Source organism: Portunus trituberculatus, chromosome 13 (assembly GCF_017591435.1).
Source record: "Portunus trituberculatus isolate SZX2019 chromosome 13, ASM1759143v1, whole genome shotgun sequence".
NCBI lineage: Eukaryota > Metazoa > Arthropoda > Malacostraca > Decapoda > Portunidae > Portunus > Portunus trituberculatus.
The window spans coordinates 1,909,281-1,924,280 of NC_059267.1; the positions used below are offsets into that span (position 1 = coordinate 1,909,281).

At 40.4% G+C, this 15,000-nt stretch overlaps 3 protein-coding genes across 3 annotated transcripts in view; 2 read left to right on the plus strand and 1 right to left on the minus strand.

Moving 5' to 3' along the window:
- The window catches only part of LOC123502943 (organic cation transporter protein-like), a 7,173-nt gene extending 6,989 nt beyond the window's left edge, over window positions 1-184 (plus strand). Inside the window, exon 10 of the mRNA XM_045252236.1 lies at window positions 90-184. Coding sequence (XP_045108171.1) covers window positions 90-184 — 95 coding nt within the window. The remainder of the gene's footprint in view (window positions 1-89) is intronic.
- Window positions 185-3,965: 3,781 nt separating this feature from the next.
- On the minus strand, window positions 3,966-5,921 carry LOC123503213 (histidine-rich glycoprotein-like; the record flags this gene model as incomplete). Its single annotated transcript, XM_045252762.1, is given in 2 exon segments — window positions 3,966-4,054; window positions 5,435-5,921. Coding segments are annotated over 2 exon segments (98 nt in total), but the record flags the coding sequence as incomplete, so codon positions are not given.
- The window catches only part of LOC123503210 (cold and drought-regulated protein CORA-like), a 15,361-nt gene continuing 4,553 nt past the window's right edge, over window positions 4,193-15,000 (plus strand). The window contains exon 1 of the mRNA XM_045252759.1: window positions 4,193-4,327. The gene's annotated coding sequence lies outside the window, so the exon portion shown is untranslated. The remainder of the gene's footprint in view (window positions 4,328-15,000) is intronic.

Genomic DNA, 15,000 nt, shown 5'->3' on the forward strand with positions numbered 1-15,000 from the left:
TCATAAATCAGTCAAATACGTTCACCCATTCTTCATCTCATATATAACATTCTTGGTCTTCACTGGTTGATTTCAGTTCCATGCATTAGTTTCCATTCATTTTATCGCCATGAGATTCACTGAACTTTGTGATGTCACTCCTTTGGGCAACTGTGCGCTCGTCTCTCCCACGGTGACAGTGTGAGAAGAACCACGTGAAGGAGAAACGAATCCCTGTGATAGTGACTGGCTGCTGAGTGCAATAAAAGAAAGCTACTGATTGGTGACGATGGTGTGACCCTCCAGTGGTGGTGGTGAACCCCAAGGGTGCCACACACTTACTTTTTATCCTAATCTATATGCATGGGAAATTTGTTATGTTTGGGGTAACCTTATGCTGCTACACCCAACCGATATTTTGTGTGTTATTTGTGAAAAAAGGTTATATATATTTAATTGAACAAAGCATTAGTATCCAGTCCAGTCCTTGGTTTATTTTCATGATGTGACTGAAGCATCTAAAAGTGAGACATTAGTATGTGCATGTTGACGGACTATGCAATCCCCACCGTGCGCTGTGTTCAGCACCCAACTTCCTCTCAATTTATGGACATTTTTGAAGGAGTAACCTTACTTGCTTGAGTTCAGGAAAAGAGGTGTTGTTCCCAGAACTTGTATTTTTGGATGAAGAGTTACATGTGCTAAGGGAGTAGAATCTGTCAACTAACTAGGAATTAGCCACAAAGAGACTTTTAATATTGACTCACACACTGCAAAGTGGAGAAAGAGTAATGAGTAGTTTATAATCATTAGTACTATTCACCCTCAAGGTTGAGTGAATATCAACGCAGTAGTGTAAGAAGGTAACGAGTGAGTCTTCCAAGATTATTTCCTTTCAATCTGAAGCTTATAAACAACAAATTGAAATGTCTTTTTGCAGCTGCATGAGAAAATGTCTTTAATCACCTCCTCTACTGATCTACAACTCCCAAAGGAAATTTATTACAACTCCAAGAGAACAATAAGATATTTTAACTTCACTTGGGTGTGGTTGTCATCTGGGAGATCAAGAGTGGAGCTTCATAGAGTAAATATTCTCATGTGGCTACAAAACACATTGTTATTATTGAAAATAATGAAATGCAGATTCCAGGAGTGACAAGGCAAAAAGTCACAATGTTGTTATTCAGGCTTGTAGTGGTGGGTTTCTGTAAGTGATGTGGATTTATTAGACGCAAAGTAATAGTAGAGCAGGTGGTTTAGGTTTGATGGGCAAATTTTACTGAGGTTGAGAGTAAGCAGTTGAATTTGGTGTATCTTTTAGGCTGTATTGCACATCATAATGAAACCTTTATTTATTGGTAATGATGGAGCAAGACAGACTGTAGGAAGAATTTGTTGTCTTCAGGTTCAGGGTTTGAGATTTTTTTTGCCCATTGGGGTTTCTTTAGACAATATTATGGAAGGCGGAAGAATTATTGTCATTGTTGAGATGGGAGACTTTAGAACTTTTTGCCTGACAACTTGATGAAATGAGAAGTGTTCAAATTACGAGAGGGTTTTGGAATTTGTCTGTCTTTTCTATTCTTTTAACACACACTACAGAAAATGGTAGGGTTGTTGCTTTTTTTTAGATTGGATTATAAAAAAAAGAAAGAAAGAAAATATTGGCTCTTTATCTATGATTGTTTTAAGACTGGAAATGTTAAAGTGTAAAATTGTCTCGAGGTTGTGACTTCAAATTTCTCTCTCTCTCTCTCTCTCTCTCTCTCTCTCTCTCTCTCTCTCTCTCTCTCTCTCTCTCTCTCTCTCTCTCTCTCTCTCTCTCTCTCTCTATTCTTTGGTTAGAAATCAGTTAACTCAAATAATTTATGGTGCAGACAGGAAATAGGGAGAATGGGGAATGGGAGGCAATGCATGGGTGTGTGGGCACTGATGGGGAGCAATGGGAACAAATAGGGCAGTACATTAGGTAGAGATATACATTGTGGGGAAAAAAGAATGGAATGTTTACTACTAATCAAGACTGAAGCAAAAAAGAGAAAAAAAAAGGTGTATGTTAACGACTTCTTATTACTACTACTGATATGCACATACCTATACTGACCTTGATAATAGAGTGTACTTATGTTAGCTTAGTTGTTTTTTCAGCCTTCAGTTGATTGTGTAATGTTTTGACTGCTTCTCGTTTCTTTATTATTATTATTATTATTATTATTATTATTATTATTATTATTATTATTATTATTATTATTATTATTATTATTATTATTATTATTATTGCTTCCCCTCAACGCATCACGGAGGGAGGTGAAGATTCAATGAAGATTTGTCACACGGAAGCAGAACAGAGGGTTGAGTAATTAAATGTGCATGCACACACACCGAACTTCTTGTGTGTGTGTGTGTGTACGCGTCTGTGTGTGTGAGTGTGTGTTTGTGCGTTGGTGGAGACTAGCCATCCCTCACATACACACTCTCGGTAATGTTCACAGAATAATTAATATATACTGTATATCGCATATTTTCCAGCTTGTGTTTCAGTCAGCCCCTTCAAGTAGTGTTTCCTTCTCTGTATCTGTGTCCATGCATCACCACTTCCTTGAGTCTGGGAGGAGTAGGTGTTAGGGGGCGACAAGACTGAAATAGACTCCGTAAATTGTATATATTGCAAATGACAAGACTGAAGTATAGGGGAGTGGTAATTCATGGTCGCCAGCATCTGCAGGGGCATGACACTTCACCAAGCCAAGCGAAGATGGCAGTGATAGAGTCGTATGAGGAGAAATTTGAGGCTAGGAAGGTGTTAGATGAGTGGAATAGACGCAGAAAGGAATAGATAGCCAGGTTAGACTCAGGAGGAATTTTGTTCTTTAGTAGGGCGGTAGGCTAGGCTAGATGGCTGGAATTATTGATGACAAGATTAATTTAACCCCCTTCAATACTGGGATGCAATTTTACTTTGTGATTTGTGTACGATTAAACTTATTTTGTTGACACTAGGAAGGGTCTATGGAGGTCAGAAAATTGTTGGCCACAATCTTCACTATCTTAATCCTCCACACGAGTTTCTGAAGCTGTATAAAATCAAACAGTAAGCAGAATTGATATGGAAACGTGTCATGGCATTCAGGTATTAAAAAAAAAAAAAAAAAAAAAGGCTCGAGATGACTGGACTAGAATTGTAGGAAAACAACTCAAATTAGATGACTGAATTAAAAATGGCATGGACCGTATGGCTGAGAGGTGTTTTAGTTGTTACCAGCGTGGTATGACGAGACTGCGTTGGATAGGAGAGATACAATTAACTGGATTATTTATTTATTTATCAGTAAAAGTGAAGAACGAGAAACAAACATTGAGTCACAAGAACCAAACACCCAATTACCAAATGGAAGAATGGATGGAAGGCACGTCATTTTTTTTTTTTTTTTTTATTTTTGTATTTATTTATTTATTTATTTATCGACATGGGAGGAGAGATGGAAACAAATCATCCAAATACTAGTAGTGTATTGATGGGTGAGAGATAACAGTAATAGTAGTGGTAGTAGATGTTTTAGCAATGTTACGTACAGAGAAATGAACCTCGTTAAGAAACAATACGCCACACCATCACTTCACGAAAGACTGGAGACAAAAGATACACTAACTTTTCAAGAATACATACAAAACAAGTGACAGATTAACAAATTTTCTACTTTATTAATAGCAGAAACATTTGAGTATCTGACTTCACCTCTGCGCGCTTTACCAACCAGTGACGAGGGAGCAACGCGCTTCGGAAGGTCAGAGAGAGAGAGAGAGAGAGAGAGAAAGGTGATGCGCAGCCATTCTATTCACTCCGTTCCTTTTCCTAGTGATGGAAGTGGTGAGGGCGGTGATACTCGACGTGGCCTGTGGTGTACCCGCCTGGATAGTGGGTGTAGTGGTGAGTATGGTCGAAGTGGTGCACGTGGCTGTGGGTGTGGCCGCCGCCCCTCCTTCTGAAGGCTAGTGCGTCAGGCTCGGCGTCAGGATAAGGCATGGCCAGGGCGGCGCTGACCAGTAGGCACAGGAGGGCAATAGCGGTGAACTGAATGGGAGAAGAAAGGCGTAAGTGTGGTAACTGTCTGAGAGAGAGAGAGAGAGAGAGAGAGAGAGAGACGCATGGTGTGAAATCTCTCTCTCTCTCTCTCTCTCGAATCTCACCACCGAGACGCTTTAAACGGCCAAGTGAACCAGTTTGTCAGTCCTCGAGGCCACACTTGTAATAATTCTCTCTCGCCTCCCACACACGTGACCGCCGCCCCTTGCCAGACTTCCCCAAGGCCCCGCCACGGCCACCTACCTGTACCCAGCTAGTCAGGTAAGTTAATGTCACGTGTTTTCTCTGTTGAAGGGATGAGGATGATTGGGGTATACATGAATCTCTCTCTCTCTCTCTCTCTCTCTCTCTCTCTCTCTCTCTCTTGATGTGAATTTTATATGTTGTGTTTATCTGTTAATTTATTCATTTATTGTTTGATTAACTGATTGATTTTGAAAAGAAGGAAGGAAGAAAGAAAGAAAAAAGAACGAAAACAAAGGAGTGTTTTGATTAATGATTCAGTAATGGTGTGAGATCAAGGAGAGGTAACAGACACGTGATGTGACTGTACAAGTGGGCCTCCAGTGCTGAGTGTGTGACTGACTGACTGACTGGCTGGCTTGCTGGCTGCCTGAGTGACGCGAGGGTAAAAATTCATTGTCTTTAGCAGTTTGTTGATAATAGGTGGCTTACACGTGTTACTGATTCTCTCTCTCTCTCTCTCTCTCTCTCTCTCTCTCTGCAGAAAGCAAAATAATCAAAAGAAAACAGGATTTTTTTTTTTTAATGTGGCCTATAGCGCCTGTAGGTCTACTTTGAAGAGTGGGAAGCGCTGTCCAGTTTCCACCCGTTAGCGTAGCATGCAATTTTATTTATAGTGGTACACATATTAGGGCCCATATCACCACCCAAGCCCGTTTTTGGTGTACGGCAATTACACCACCTAGAACTTGGATATCGTGGTGACATGTAAGCAACTTTAGACCACTCGACCAAGGCGACACGTGATGGTGTTGAAATAGAGGATAGTGCAATAGTTATGATTGTTCAACGTGAGAATCTTCATTAACTTAACGAGAGAAAAGAAATATAACATGCAAGAGCAAAAAAAAAAAAAAAAATCCCTTGAGAGAGAGAGAGAGAGAGAGAGAGAGAGAGAGAGAGAGGGGATAATCACTAGAAAACAATACTAAATTATCATACCCGAAAAAAAAAGTCAGTGTAGCATCTGAAACGTTTCATAGAAAGAGAGAGAAGGAGGAGGAGGAGGAGGAGGAGGAGGAGCAAGATAACGAAGGCGAAGGCGAAGACAAAGACAAAAAAAATAACAACAAAGACTAGAGACGTAGGAAAGAAAGTAAGCAACTTTCCATGACTATAACTTACAAATTTCATCTTGCTGGTGGTGGCGGCGGTGGCGGTGATGGAAAGACAAGGGAAGCTTTCTGTCTGGTCTTGTTCTGGTGTCTGGTCTTCATCTGCTCAGTGCTTGGTTATATACCATGGAAGAGGGAGGGGCAGGCTTTCTGGAGGAGGAGGAGGAGGAGAGGTAGGGACGGGAGATAAGGTATTGGGGAGGGGGACACGTGGTAGATGAGGAGGGATGGAGAAGCCCATTGGCGAAGCGCAGAGGATGGGGGAGGAGGTGACAGTTGTAGGAAGGGAAGCCCACTACCATTTCTCTCTCTCTCTCTCTCTCTCTCTCTCTCTCTCTCTCTCTCTCCAAAAATGTTACATAAATCTGGTTTTCTCGCATGAGTTCACAGATTTGTCCGTGGGTAACAAAGGTATGGGACGGAAATCAGTGGTGGGTTCCTCCTTCCTTCCTTCCTTCCTTCCTTCCTTCCTTCCTTCCTTCCTTCCTTCCTTCCTTCCTTCCTTCTTCCTTCCCTCCTTCCTTCCTTCACTACCCTTCCTTCTTTTTTTTTCTACGCTGGTTCGTCTACTTTCCTTCATTTAATCGTTCCTTTTTCTCTTCATCTAATTCTTTTAATAGTCTTCCCTTTCTCCTCACTGCCCCTTCACTTCTCTCCTCCTTGTCATTATTCTCCTCCTGCTCCTCCTCTTCAGTGAAGCCCCGGGACTTCCCAGTGCAAAAAGGAAATCAACAAGTTGCATTTTAGTTGAGAATGTTGAGGTTAGTAGTGGTGGTGGTGGAAGTGGTGGTGGTGGTGATGGTGATGTGATTGCTTCCTTTATTCGGCCTTGATTGTTCTGTAAGATTGTTGTTGTTGTTGTTGTTGTTATGAGTAGTAGCAGTGGTAGTAGTAGTAGTAGTAGTAGTAGTAGTAGTAGTAGTAGTAGTAGTAGCAGCAGCAGCAGCAGCAATATTGCCACCACCGTCACACAAACAACTCAATACCACGCATTGGAAAAGACTGAGAGACTGCCTCGTATTCTCAAACACCTTTGTGCTTTCAAAAGGCTTTATCTAAATCTTCTAAGGTGTTTTTATTGTTCTAGAGGCAGACTGACAAAATTTCTACACTACCAACTGGAGAAACACTCTTGAAAACCTCGCTAGTCATTCCTGTAGTCTTGGAAAATAGTTCTAGTGAGAGCAAAGCGTTTCTTCATACGGACCTAAACAAGGACGCTGGATAACTGGGAATCGAACCGTGATGTACAATACACGACCACTGCCCCGTCCCGCTGTGTCTTTGCCTCGCCTGCCCCCAGTGCTTCCCTCAGGCAGGAAGAGTCAGGTGGCCTTGGCTGGCTCACCCTTACACCTGTTATCCTCAGAAATAGGAAAGATACGGATGATTGTTGTGTTGTGGGAAATGTTTCGTGTTTCTTATTGATTCATTTTCTTTTTTTTTTATTTATCTATTCATTTTGCTTGGTTTCAATTGTTTATTAGGTTCTGTATACGTAGAAGTTTTGCGTATATACTCTTCTTTTATTCTTTTATTCTTTATTCATGGTATTATTATTTTCTGCTCCTCCTCTTCTTTTTTTTCTTTCTTGTTCATAATTTTTTTTCTTTTGATCTTGTTCTGCTTGTTCTCCTTATCCTTCTCCTTCTCCTCCTCGTCCTCCTCCTCCTCCTCCTCCTCCTCCTCCTCCTCCTCCTCCTCCTCCTCCTCCTCCTCCTCCTCCTCCTCCTCTTTCTGATTATTCTATTCTAATTCAGGAATATGAGTAATTTTGTTTGGTTTACGTGATCTTTATAAGTTATGAGTGTGCATGGAAGGAACTGACAGAGCTATAAGAACACAAGAACATAAGAACATCGGACAAGCTGCAAGAAATCATCAAATCTACACGTGACAGTTCTTTTATTATAAAACATACCTACATTTTTTCACGTCTCTTCCCTATTCTTAAGTGTAAACCAATTCAGAAGGTGGAGTGGAAGGACTGCAAGAATGGGTAAGGAATTATTATTATTATTATTATTATTATTATTATTATTATTATTATTATTATTATTATTATGTGTCTAAGCTCTCAAAGTTCCCAATCTACAAGTGGCGGTTCCTTTATAAAACTTCCCAACATTTTTCCACGTCTCTTCCCAATCCGTATGTGTCTAATCTTTCAAAGTTCCCCAATGACTCACACCCAGCACCAACAATCCAATTACTAAGTCCGTTCCATTTATCTACCACAATTTGAGAACCAATTCCTTTCTATCTCTTACTCGAACGTGATTTTTTTCAAGGTAGACTACAGTAGTTTTCAAGTTGACTCGAAACTAACGATATGATGAATCTACGAATGCTCAAGCTAGTATTTCTAAGTGTGGTAGGTCAGGTCTCCCTTTTGACTCTGAATTGGTAGATATATTTCAGCCGTTCACTACCTTATTTGAGAACCAATTGTTTCCCACTCTCTATAAGTTACGGTTTCATCATTCCGGCACCTGCTATCCTGAATACTAGTGGATACATTATCTAGGAACCTGTTGGCAGCAGTTATGTGTTTGCATGTGTTCCTTCTGTGGTCTGTACTCTAGAACATTCTGCTCTCTCACTGTGACCATATTTTCACAGGCCGCAGAGATGATCTAACCCGGTGTTTTAACCCCTTGAGTACCATGACGCGTTTTCCATATTTCTGGTTACAATTTGGCGATTTTACACAGCTTCAGAGACTCATGTGTGGGATTGAAATAGTGAAGACTCTGTCCATTAATCTTCTGACCTCCATAGACCCTTTCTAATGCAAATAAATTCGTCTAATCATACACAAAAATCAAAGTGTAAATGCGTCTCCGTATTGAAAGGGTTAAGAGTGTTTCTGATGTTAATTATACTGATATCTTATTAATCTGTCATTAGAACCATAAAAGCGTCCTTAAAAACCCGTGTCAGATTCAAATACGAGTCTTTTGAGAGTAGATAGCCTGGTTTTTAAGAGTTCTCCAATTAATGATATACGAAATGTTAATCTGTCACTAGAATCGTAAAAATACCTTTGAAAATCTTGTGTCCCTTGAAGTAAAACGTTTTGAAAATAGTGGAGGTGAAGAGTAGTTTTTCAGAAGAGGAGGAAGGAGAAGTAGGGATTGGAGAAGAGGCAAACACGCATAGGAAGAGGAGAAGGAGGAGGAGGAGGAGGTTGAGAAGGAGGAAAGAGGGAAAGAGGGAAAGAGAAGAAGGAGGGAGAAAGAGGAGTAGGATAATTGTTGATGAAAAATGCAGATAAGTAAACAAAAATGCAAATTAAGAAAGAATTTACGAAGGAAGGAAGGAAGGAAGGAAGGAAAGAAGGAAAGAAAGAAGGAAGAGAGGGAGAGGAATAACAGGAAACAGAAGTCGGTAATTTAAGTTATTTTGTGATGAAGGAAAGAAGAAGAGATAAAAAGTGAACACGTATTAAACTTGAATTTGTGAAGAATTTCCTCCTTCCCTCGAGGAGAGAATGACATGCAAAAATACACGCAGATGGACAAGTAAACAAAAACAAACCTGAAAAAAACAACACTAACATAGAGAACGGAGAAAAATATGAAGGGATTAAAAAAAAGAAAAAAAAAAAACTTAAAGCCTTTGTCATTTGTTGTTATTATTGTTATTATTGTTGTTGTTTTTCCTTTCTTTCTTTCGTATTCTTGTTCTTGTTCTTTTTCTTCTTCTATACTAAAAATGCATTTGTCTTACTTATGAGGAGAAAAGCAAGGCAACAGAAAGGAACACTAAGGGAAAACAAGCACATGGGATCGAAGATTAAGAAACTAACAGATCTTTTCTTTCCTCCAAGGCTGTGTAAGGGAGAGAGAGAGAGAGAGAGAGAGAGAGAGAGAGAGAGAGAGAGAGAGAGAGGGCGGCGGTGGAAGGGGAAAGAAAGAAACCTGCTGTCCTCCAAGTATGCAGAGAGAGAGAGAGAGAGAGAGAGAGAGAGAGAGAGAGAGAGAGAGAGTGAAAACAGCTTATATAACTGACCCCTCCCCCATTACCTCCATCACTCCAGAGAGAGAGAGAGATAAAGGGGGGAGGGGGTTGTATCTAATTACCGTATAACGCACCTTTAATTAGCAACAGGTGTGATAAATTGATGAATTACTATAAAAAAATTTACTTCTTAATTTGTACACTTGTTTGTTTATTTTTCCTGAGAGAGAGAGAGAGAGAGAGAGAGAGAGAGAGAGAGAGAGAGAGAGAGAGAGGTGACCTTGAAATTTCTCACGTGGGTTCCTCCTCCTCCTCCTTCTATCACGTGGTATTATTATCTTCTGCTCCTTCTCCTCCTCCTCCTCTTCCTTCTCTTCTTTCTTCTCGTTCATAACATTTCTTTCTTTTCTTTCTCTTGATCTTGTTCTGCCTGTTCTCCTCCTTCTCTTCCTCCTCGTCCTCCTCCTCTTCCTCCTCCTCCTTCTCCTTTTTCTTGGTCCTCCTCCTTCTGTCATTCCTTTAATTTTCCTTTCTCTCTCTCTCTCTCTCTCTCTCTCTCTCTCTCTCTCTCTCTCTCTCTCTCTCTCTCTCTCTCTCTCTCTCTCTCTCTCTCTCTCTCTCTCTCCTTTTTTTTCCGATCTTCAAGTAGTATGGCATGTAAGTCTTCTCATAATACGTTGTCAGATTGGTGCAAGACAAGCGGAAAATCTCAAGTACAGTTTTTTTTTTTTTTTTTTTAAGATAGAGATACTATTCATTCATGGTATAGAGACCGGTGTTGAGAATTGCTTTGTTCTCTCACCACGACTGTTTTCAAAGGCCACAGAAATGATTAACCTCTTCAGTACTGGGACTCATCTCTATCTTGAGCTTTGGGTTTGATTAGACGATTTTATTGACATTAGGAAGGGTCCATTGAGGTCAGAAAATTAATGGCCAGAGTCTTCACTATTTTTAATCCCCATATATGCTTCTGAAGATGTTTAAAATCACCATTTAAGCAGAATAAATACGAAAACGCGTCATGGTACTGAAAAAGGTTAACCGTTGTCTTTAGAGTGTTTCGTTAGACACGGTTAGAGCAAACTTTAAAATCCGTGTCACATAATCTCGGGTGGCTTCGAATGTAGTGGAGGTGAGGCACAGAAGCATTTCAATATATGGTACAGAATACTAATGAAAACCACCACCAGAAGCATGAAAAGCACCCTTGTGAGTCTGAATAACGTCCACTAGGGCTTGTCGACAGTAGTGGTGGCGCTAAGTGGGCGAGGGAAGGCCAGGCGAGTGACGGAAGGAAGAAGACGAATATTATTTTGCTCAGCGAGGCGAAAGGTTCATGAGCCTCTCTCTCTCTCTCTCTCTCTCTCTCTCTCTCTCTCTCTCTCTCTCTCTCTCTCTCTGTCGATTGCTATGTATTTTTTCATGATTTAATAATCTTAGAGGGAAGTTTCAGTCGCAAAACTTTCTGAATTTTGTGCACACGTCCAAATCTTAACCCTTTCAATACCATGACGCGTTTCCATATTCATTCAAATTACTATTCTAGCGATTTTATACTGCTTCAGAAACATGTATTGGGATTAAAATAGTGAAAACTCTGGCCATTAATCTTCTGACCTCCATAGACCCTTCCTAATGCAAATAAAATCATCTAATTATACCCAAAAATCAAGATAAAGATGCGTTTCAGTATTGGAGAGGTTAGCAACAATAATGATAAGAAGAAGGTTCAAAGTTTCAATCTCAAAATGTTGATCTGAAGAGAAGGATATGTTGATAAAGAAGAGTCACAGTGAGAAGCAAGGCAAGATGACGAAACACCTGCACACGTCAAGACAAGGCGAGACAAGCACACGTGTAGCAAGCATTCCAAGACAAGACAAGCGGTGCATACAAACGAACGAACCTTCGCATTGTACTCTTACTTGTGACTGCAGGCGATTCAGAGAAAGAAGAAGAAGAAGAAGAAGAAGAAGAAGAAATGCACCATTCTCAGATAATAAATTCCTATCATGACACACACACACACACACACACACACACACACACACACACACACACACACACACACACACACACACACACACACACACACACACGTGCAGCCTCGCCCTTAGTAATACCCCTGCTCCTTTCCTCCCACCAGTTTCTCTTCTCCCCTCTACTGTTCCCTCCTCCCCTCAGCTCTCTCTCTCTCTCTCTCTCTCTCTCTCTCTCTCTCTCTCTCTCTCTCTCTCTCTCTCTCTCTCTCTCTACTACAGACCGGTCCTTTGCTACGTCTCTCTTTCTCTTTCTCCCAGTCCCCGCCTCTTCCCCGCTCCTTCCCCACTCCTTCCCCGTCTCTCTCACTGCCCCAGGGTCGCGACGCTAATAGCCACCACCTGAGCTAGCCACTGCCTCAGCTTCCCCGGGACTTCCCCAGCGTGTTCATAGCGGTGTTAACTACGATGGGATTCCGCTGTGGTTGTGAAAGCTCCTGCGATGGTATGGAATTTAAACTACGGAAGGAACGAACTCTGAAATCATTGTAGTTGTTGATTTGTCAGTTCTCTGCTTTTTTTTTTTTCTCGTATTCAGACTGAGATGCTTTGCTCCCTCGCCACGACTATTTTCTAAGGCCACAGAGATGATTGGCCAGGTTTTCAAGTCTTTTTTTTTTTTTTAATGTAAGTAACGTAGAAATCTTGCTTATCTATCACCAACATCGTAAAACCATCCTTAGAAATCCACGTAACTTTCACTAGAGCCTTTTGAAAGAAGGTGCCAGGGTTCTCGAGACATTTTCTCCAGATAATAACGCAGAGACCTTATCAATGTATCACCAAAACCGTATAAAACACCATTAAATACCGTGTCACTTTGCCTTTTATTATGAATATGAGTGTTTATGAGTGTGGTTATTTTGACGGGTGATAGTGGTGATGGTGGTGGTTGTTATGGTGGTTGTTGTGGTGGTGGTGGTGGTGGGATGTCGAGGGGAATGAGTTGGCACGTAAAGGTTAGGTTGAGGTTCTTGCCCTGCGAAATTACTGGTGTGTGTGTGTGTGTGTGTGTGTGTGTGTGTGTGTGTGTGTGTGTGTGTGTGTGTGTGTGTGTGTGTGTTGGATACGTTAGATTAGGTTAGGTTAAGTTAGGTGTGTGGTGTGGTGGTCAATACTTTTTCCGTTTTCTTTTGTTTATATACGATGCTTTTCTTTTTCTTTCTTGCTTTTTATGTGTTTTATTTTCTATGTTCAATTTATTTTTGTTGCTGATGTAATTGTTTGTTTTATTTGTTTATTTATTATTATTATTTATTTTTATGGGTACGTAAGATTTTAAAGCACTTTTAGTTCTTGTTTTCTGTCTTTGTTTCGATTGATTTGTGATGGTTAGTCAAAGTGTACAGGTCTTGGTCTCGTTTTTTTCTTTTAGCTATGCGTTCCTAAAAGTACTCTCTCTCTCTCTCTCTCTCTCTCTCTCTCTCTCTCTCTCTCTCTCTCTCTCTCTCTCTCTCTCTCTCTCTCTCTCTCTCTCTCTCTCTCTCTCTCTCTCTCTCTCTCTCTCTATATATCGCCTCGTCATCCTTACAGTCACCCTTTAAAAGACTTGCAGGTGAATCTTTCGTCGTGGCCATTCGACTAACGGAATGGAAACTTAGTGGCAAAAAATAAAAGAAAAAAAAACAGCAAAAAAGAAGAAAAAGAAGAGATAAAAAGAAGAAAACGGCAAAAAAAAAATGAGGAAGGCAAACAGGAAACTACGAAGATGAAGAGATGAGAGATGAACAATGAGATATAAGTCTTGGGTAGCGTGACCTAGGAAATTTAGAGACAAATGATAGACGCATTTGAAGAAGGAATGGTGAAATGAAACTAGTGAAGAAGGAATGGTGAAATGAAGATAAGAAGAGTTTAGTTGTGTTGAATTAGATCAGTTTAACTTGTATGGAGAATAAAACGAAATAGAAAGTAATCCAAAGCTTTAAATCATGTCTATAGAAACACGAGTCGAGAATCACACAGAGAGAATAGGACTGCTTTAGATCCTTCCATGTACAGTGTCCGATCCTTTATCGCGCACAGAGGAATGAAGGATCAGATACCATGTACTATTTTGAGACCACCAGGGGGAGAAACAAAACAACTGCCGTATTCTGAAAACTGTTCTCCAAAGCCCTCAGAAATGATTAGCCGTGTTCTGAATAGTGTTTCTCCTTTTATTTATATAGAAATCTTGTTAATGTGTCACTGGAACCATGAAAACACCCTTGAAAACCCGTGTAACTATATACCCTTATCAAAGCAGTATCCGGTTTCTGAAGAGTGTTTCTCTTATTAACCCTTTCAGTACTGGGACGCATGTTTACCACTTGTTTTGTGTACGATTAGACCATTTTATTGACTTTAGGAAGCGGCTATGAGGTCAGAATATTAATGGCCGGAGTTTTCACTATTTTCATCCCCGCAAAAGTACCTGAAGCTGTATAAAGTCACCGAGTAGTAAGCAGAATGAATATGAAAACGCGTCATGGTACTGAAGAGGTTAATAGAGTAAGAAAAGTCATGTTAATCTGTCGCTAGAGCCGTAAAAAAACACCCTACAAAACCCATGTAACTTCAAGTAGATCCTGTCCAAAGAAGCCTGGTCGAGGTAGAGTGCAGTGACGTCTCAGAGTATGATGAGCACGACACAAGAAGAAGCGCTGCGTTGCTGGGGACGAAGGGTTGTCAGAAAGGAAGACCAGTTTGACGGGCTGGCGAGGAAACTGATCACCAAACCGCGTCACAACCCACCTGCGTCTCTCATGCATTTAAAGCAAAGCTGGAAAACCAGACCTGGGAAACTCCACTACACCACGCGGAGAGACGGAAAGAGATGCCATTAGTTGTTGTGTCGTGGTGCGCTTGAGTCTTGTTTACGTGAAAATTGGAAGACTTTTTGCTAGATGTTGTTAGATTGGATTAGATTAGCAGAGTGTGACGTTGAGTGTAATTTAATCCCTTCAGTACTGGAACACATTTCTACCTTGAGTTTTGGGTATGATTAGACGATTTTATTGGAGGTCAAAAGATTAATGGCCACAGTCTTCACTATTTTAATCCCTAATGAGTTTCTGAAGCTGTTTAAAATCACCAAATAGTAACCAGATGAATAGGAAAATGCGTCATGGTACTGAAGAGGTTAAGATAGTTAGTATCATTAAGTTTGTGTCCTTAGTCAATGCGGATAGTTAAGGAAATTTTTCTTGGCTTAATATGGATAGTTTAAAAATTTTACCTCGAAAGAAAAATTAGCAAGTTATTTTTTTCCTTTTATTTACACGTTTTTATTTTCTCTTTCTCCTTCCTCTCTTTTATTTTCTATTAATTTTTTTTCACCACACACTCCCAGCCAGTTATATTCTCGAATGCGTTGTACCTGTATAAACTTGTATTTACCTGTGTCTTGTATAAACCTGTACCTTGTATGCTCACCTGTTATACCCAACCTTACCTGGCTACCTTCTCACTTTCTCACCTGTTCACCTGTTCACCTGTTCCTTATTACTTGTCTCTATTTCTATCTCTTCCTTATTCATCTACTTGTTTTGACGTGCTTGTTACTCACTTTCTCTTTCACTCGTTTGTT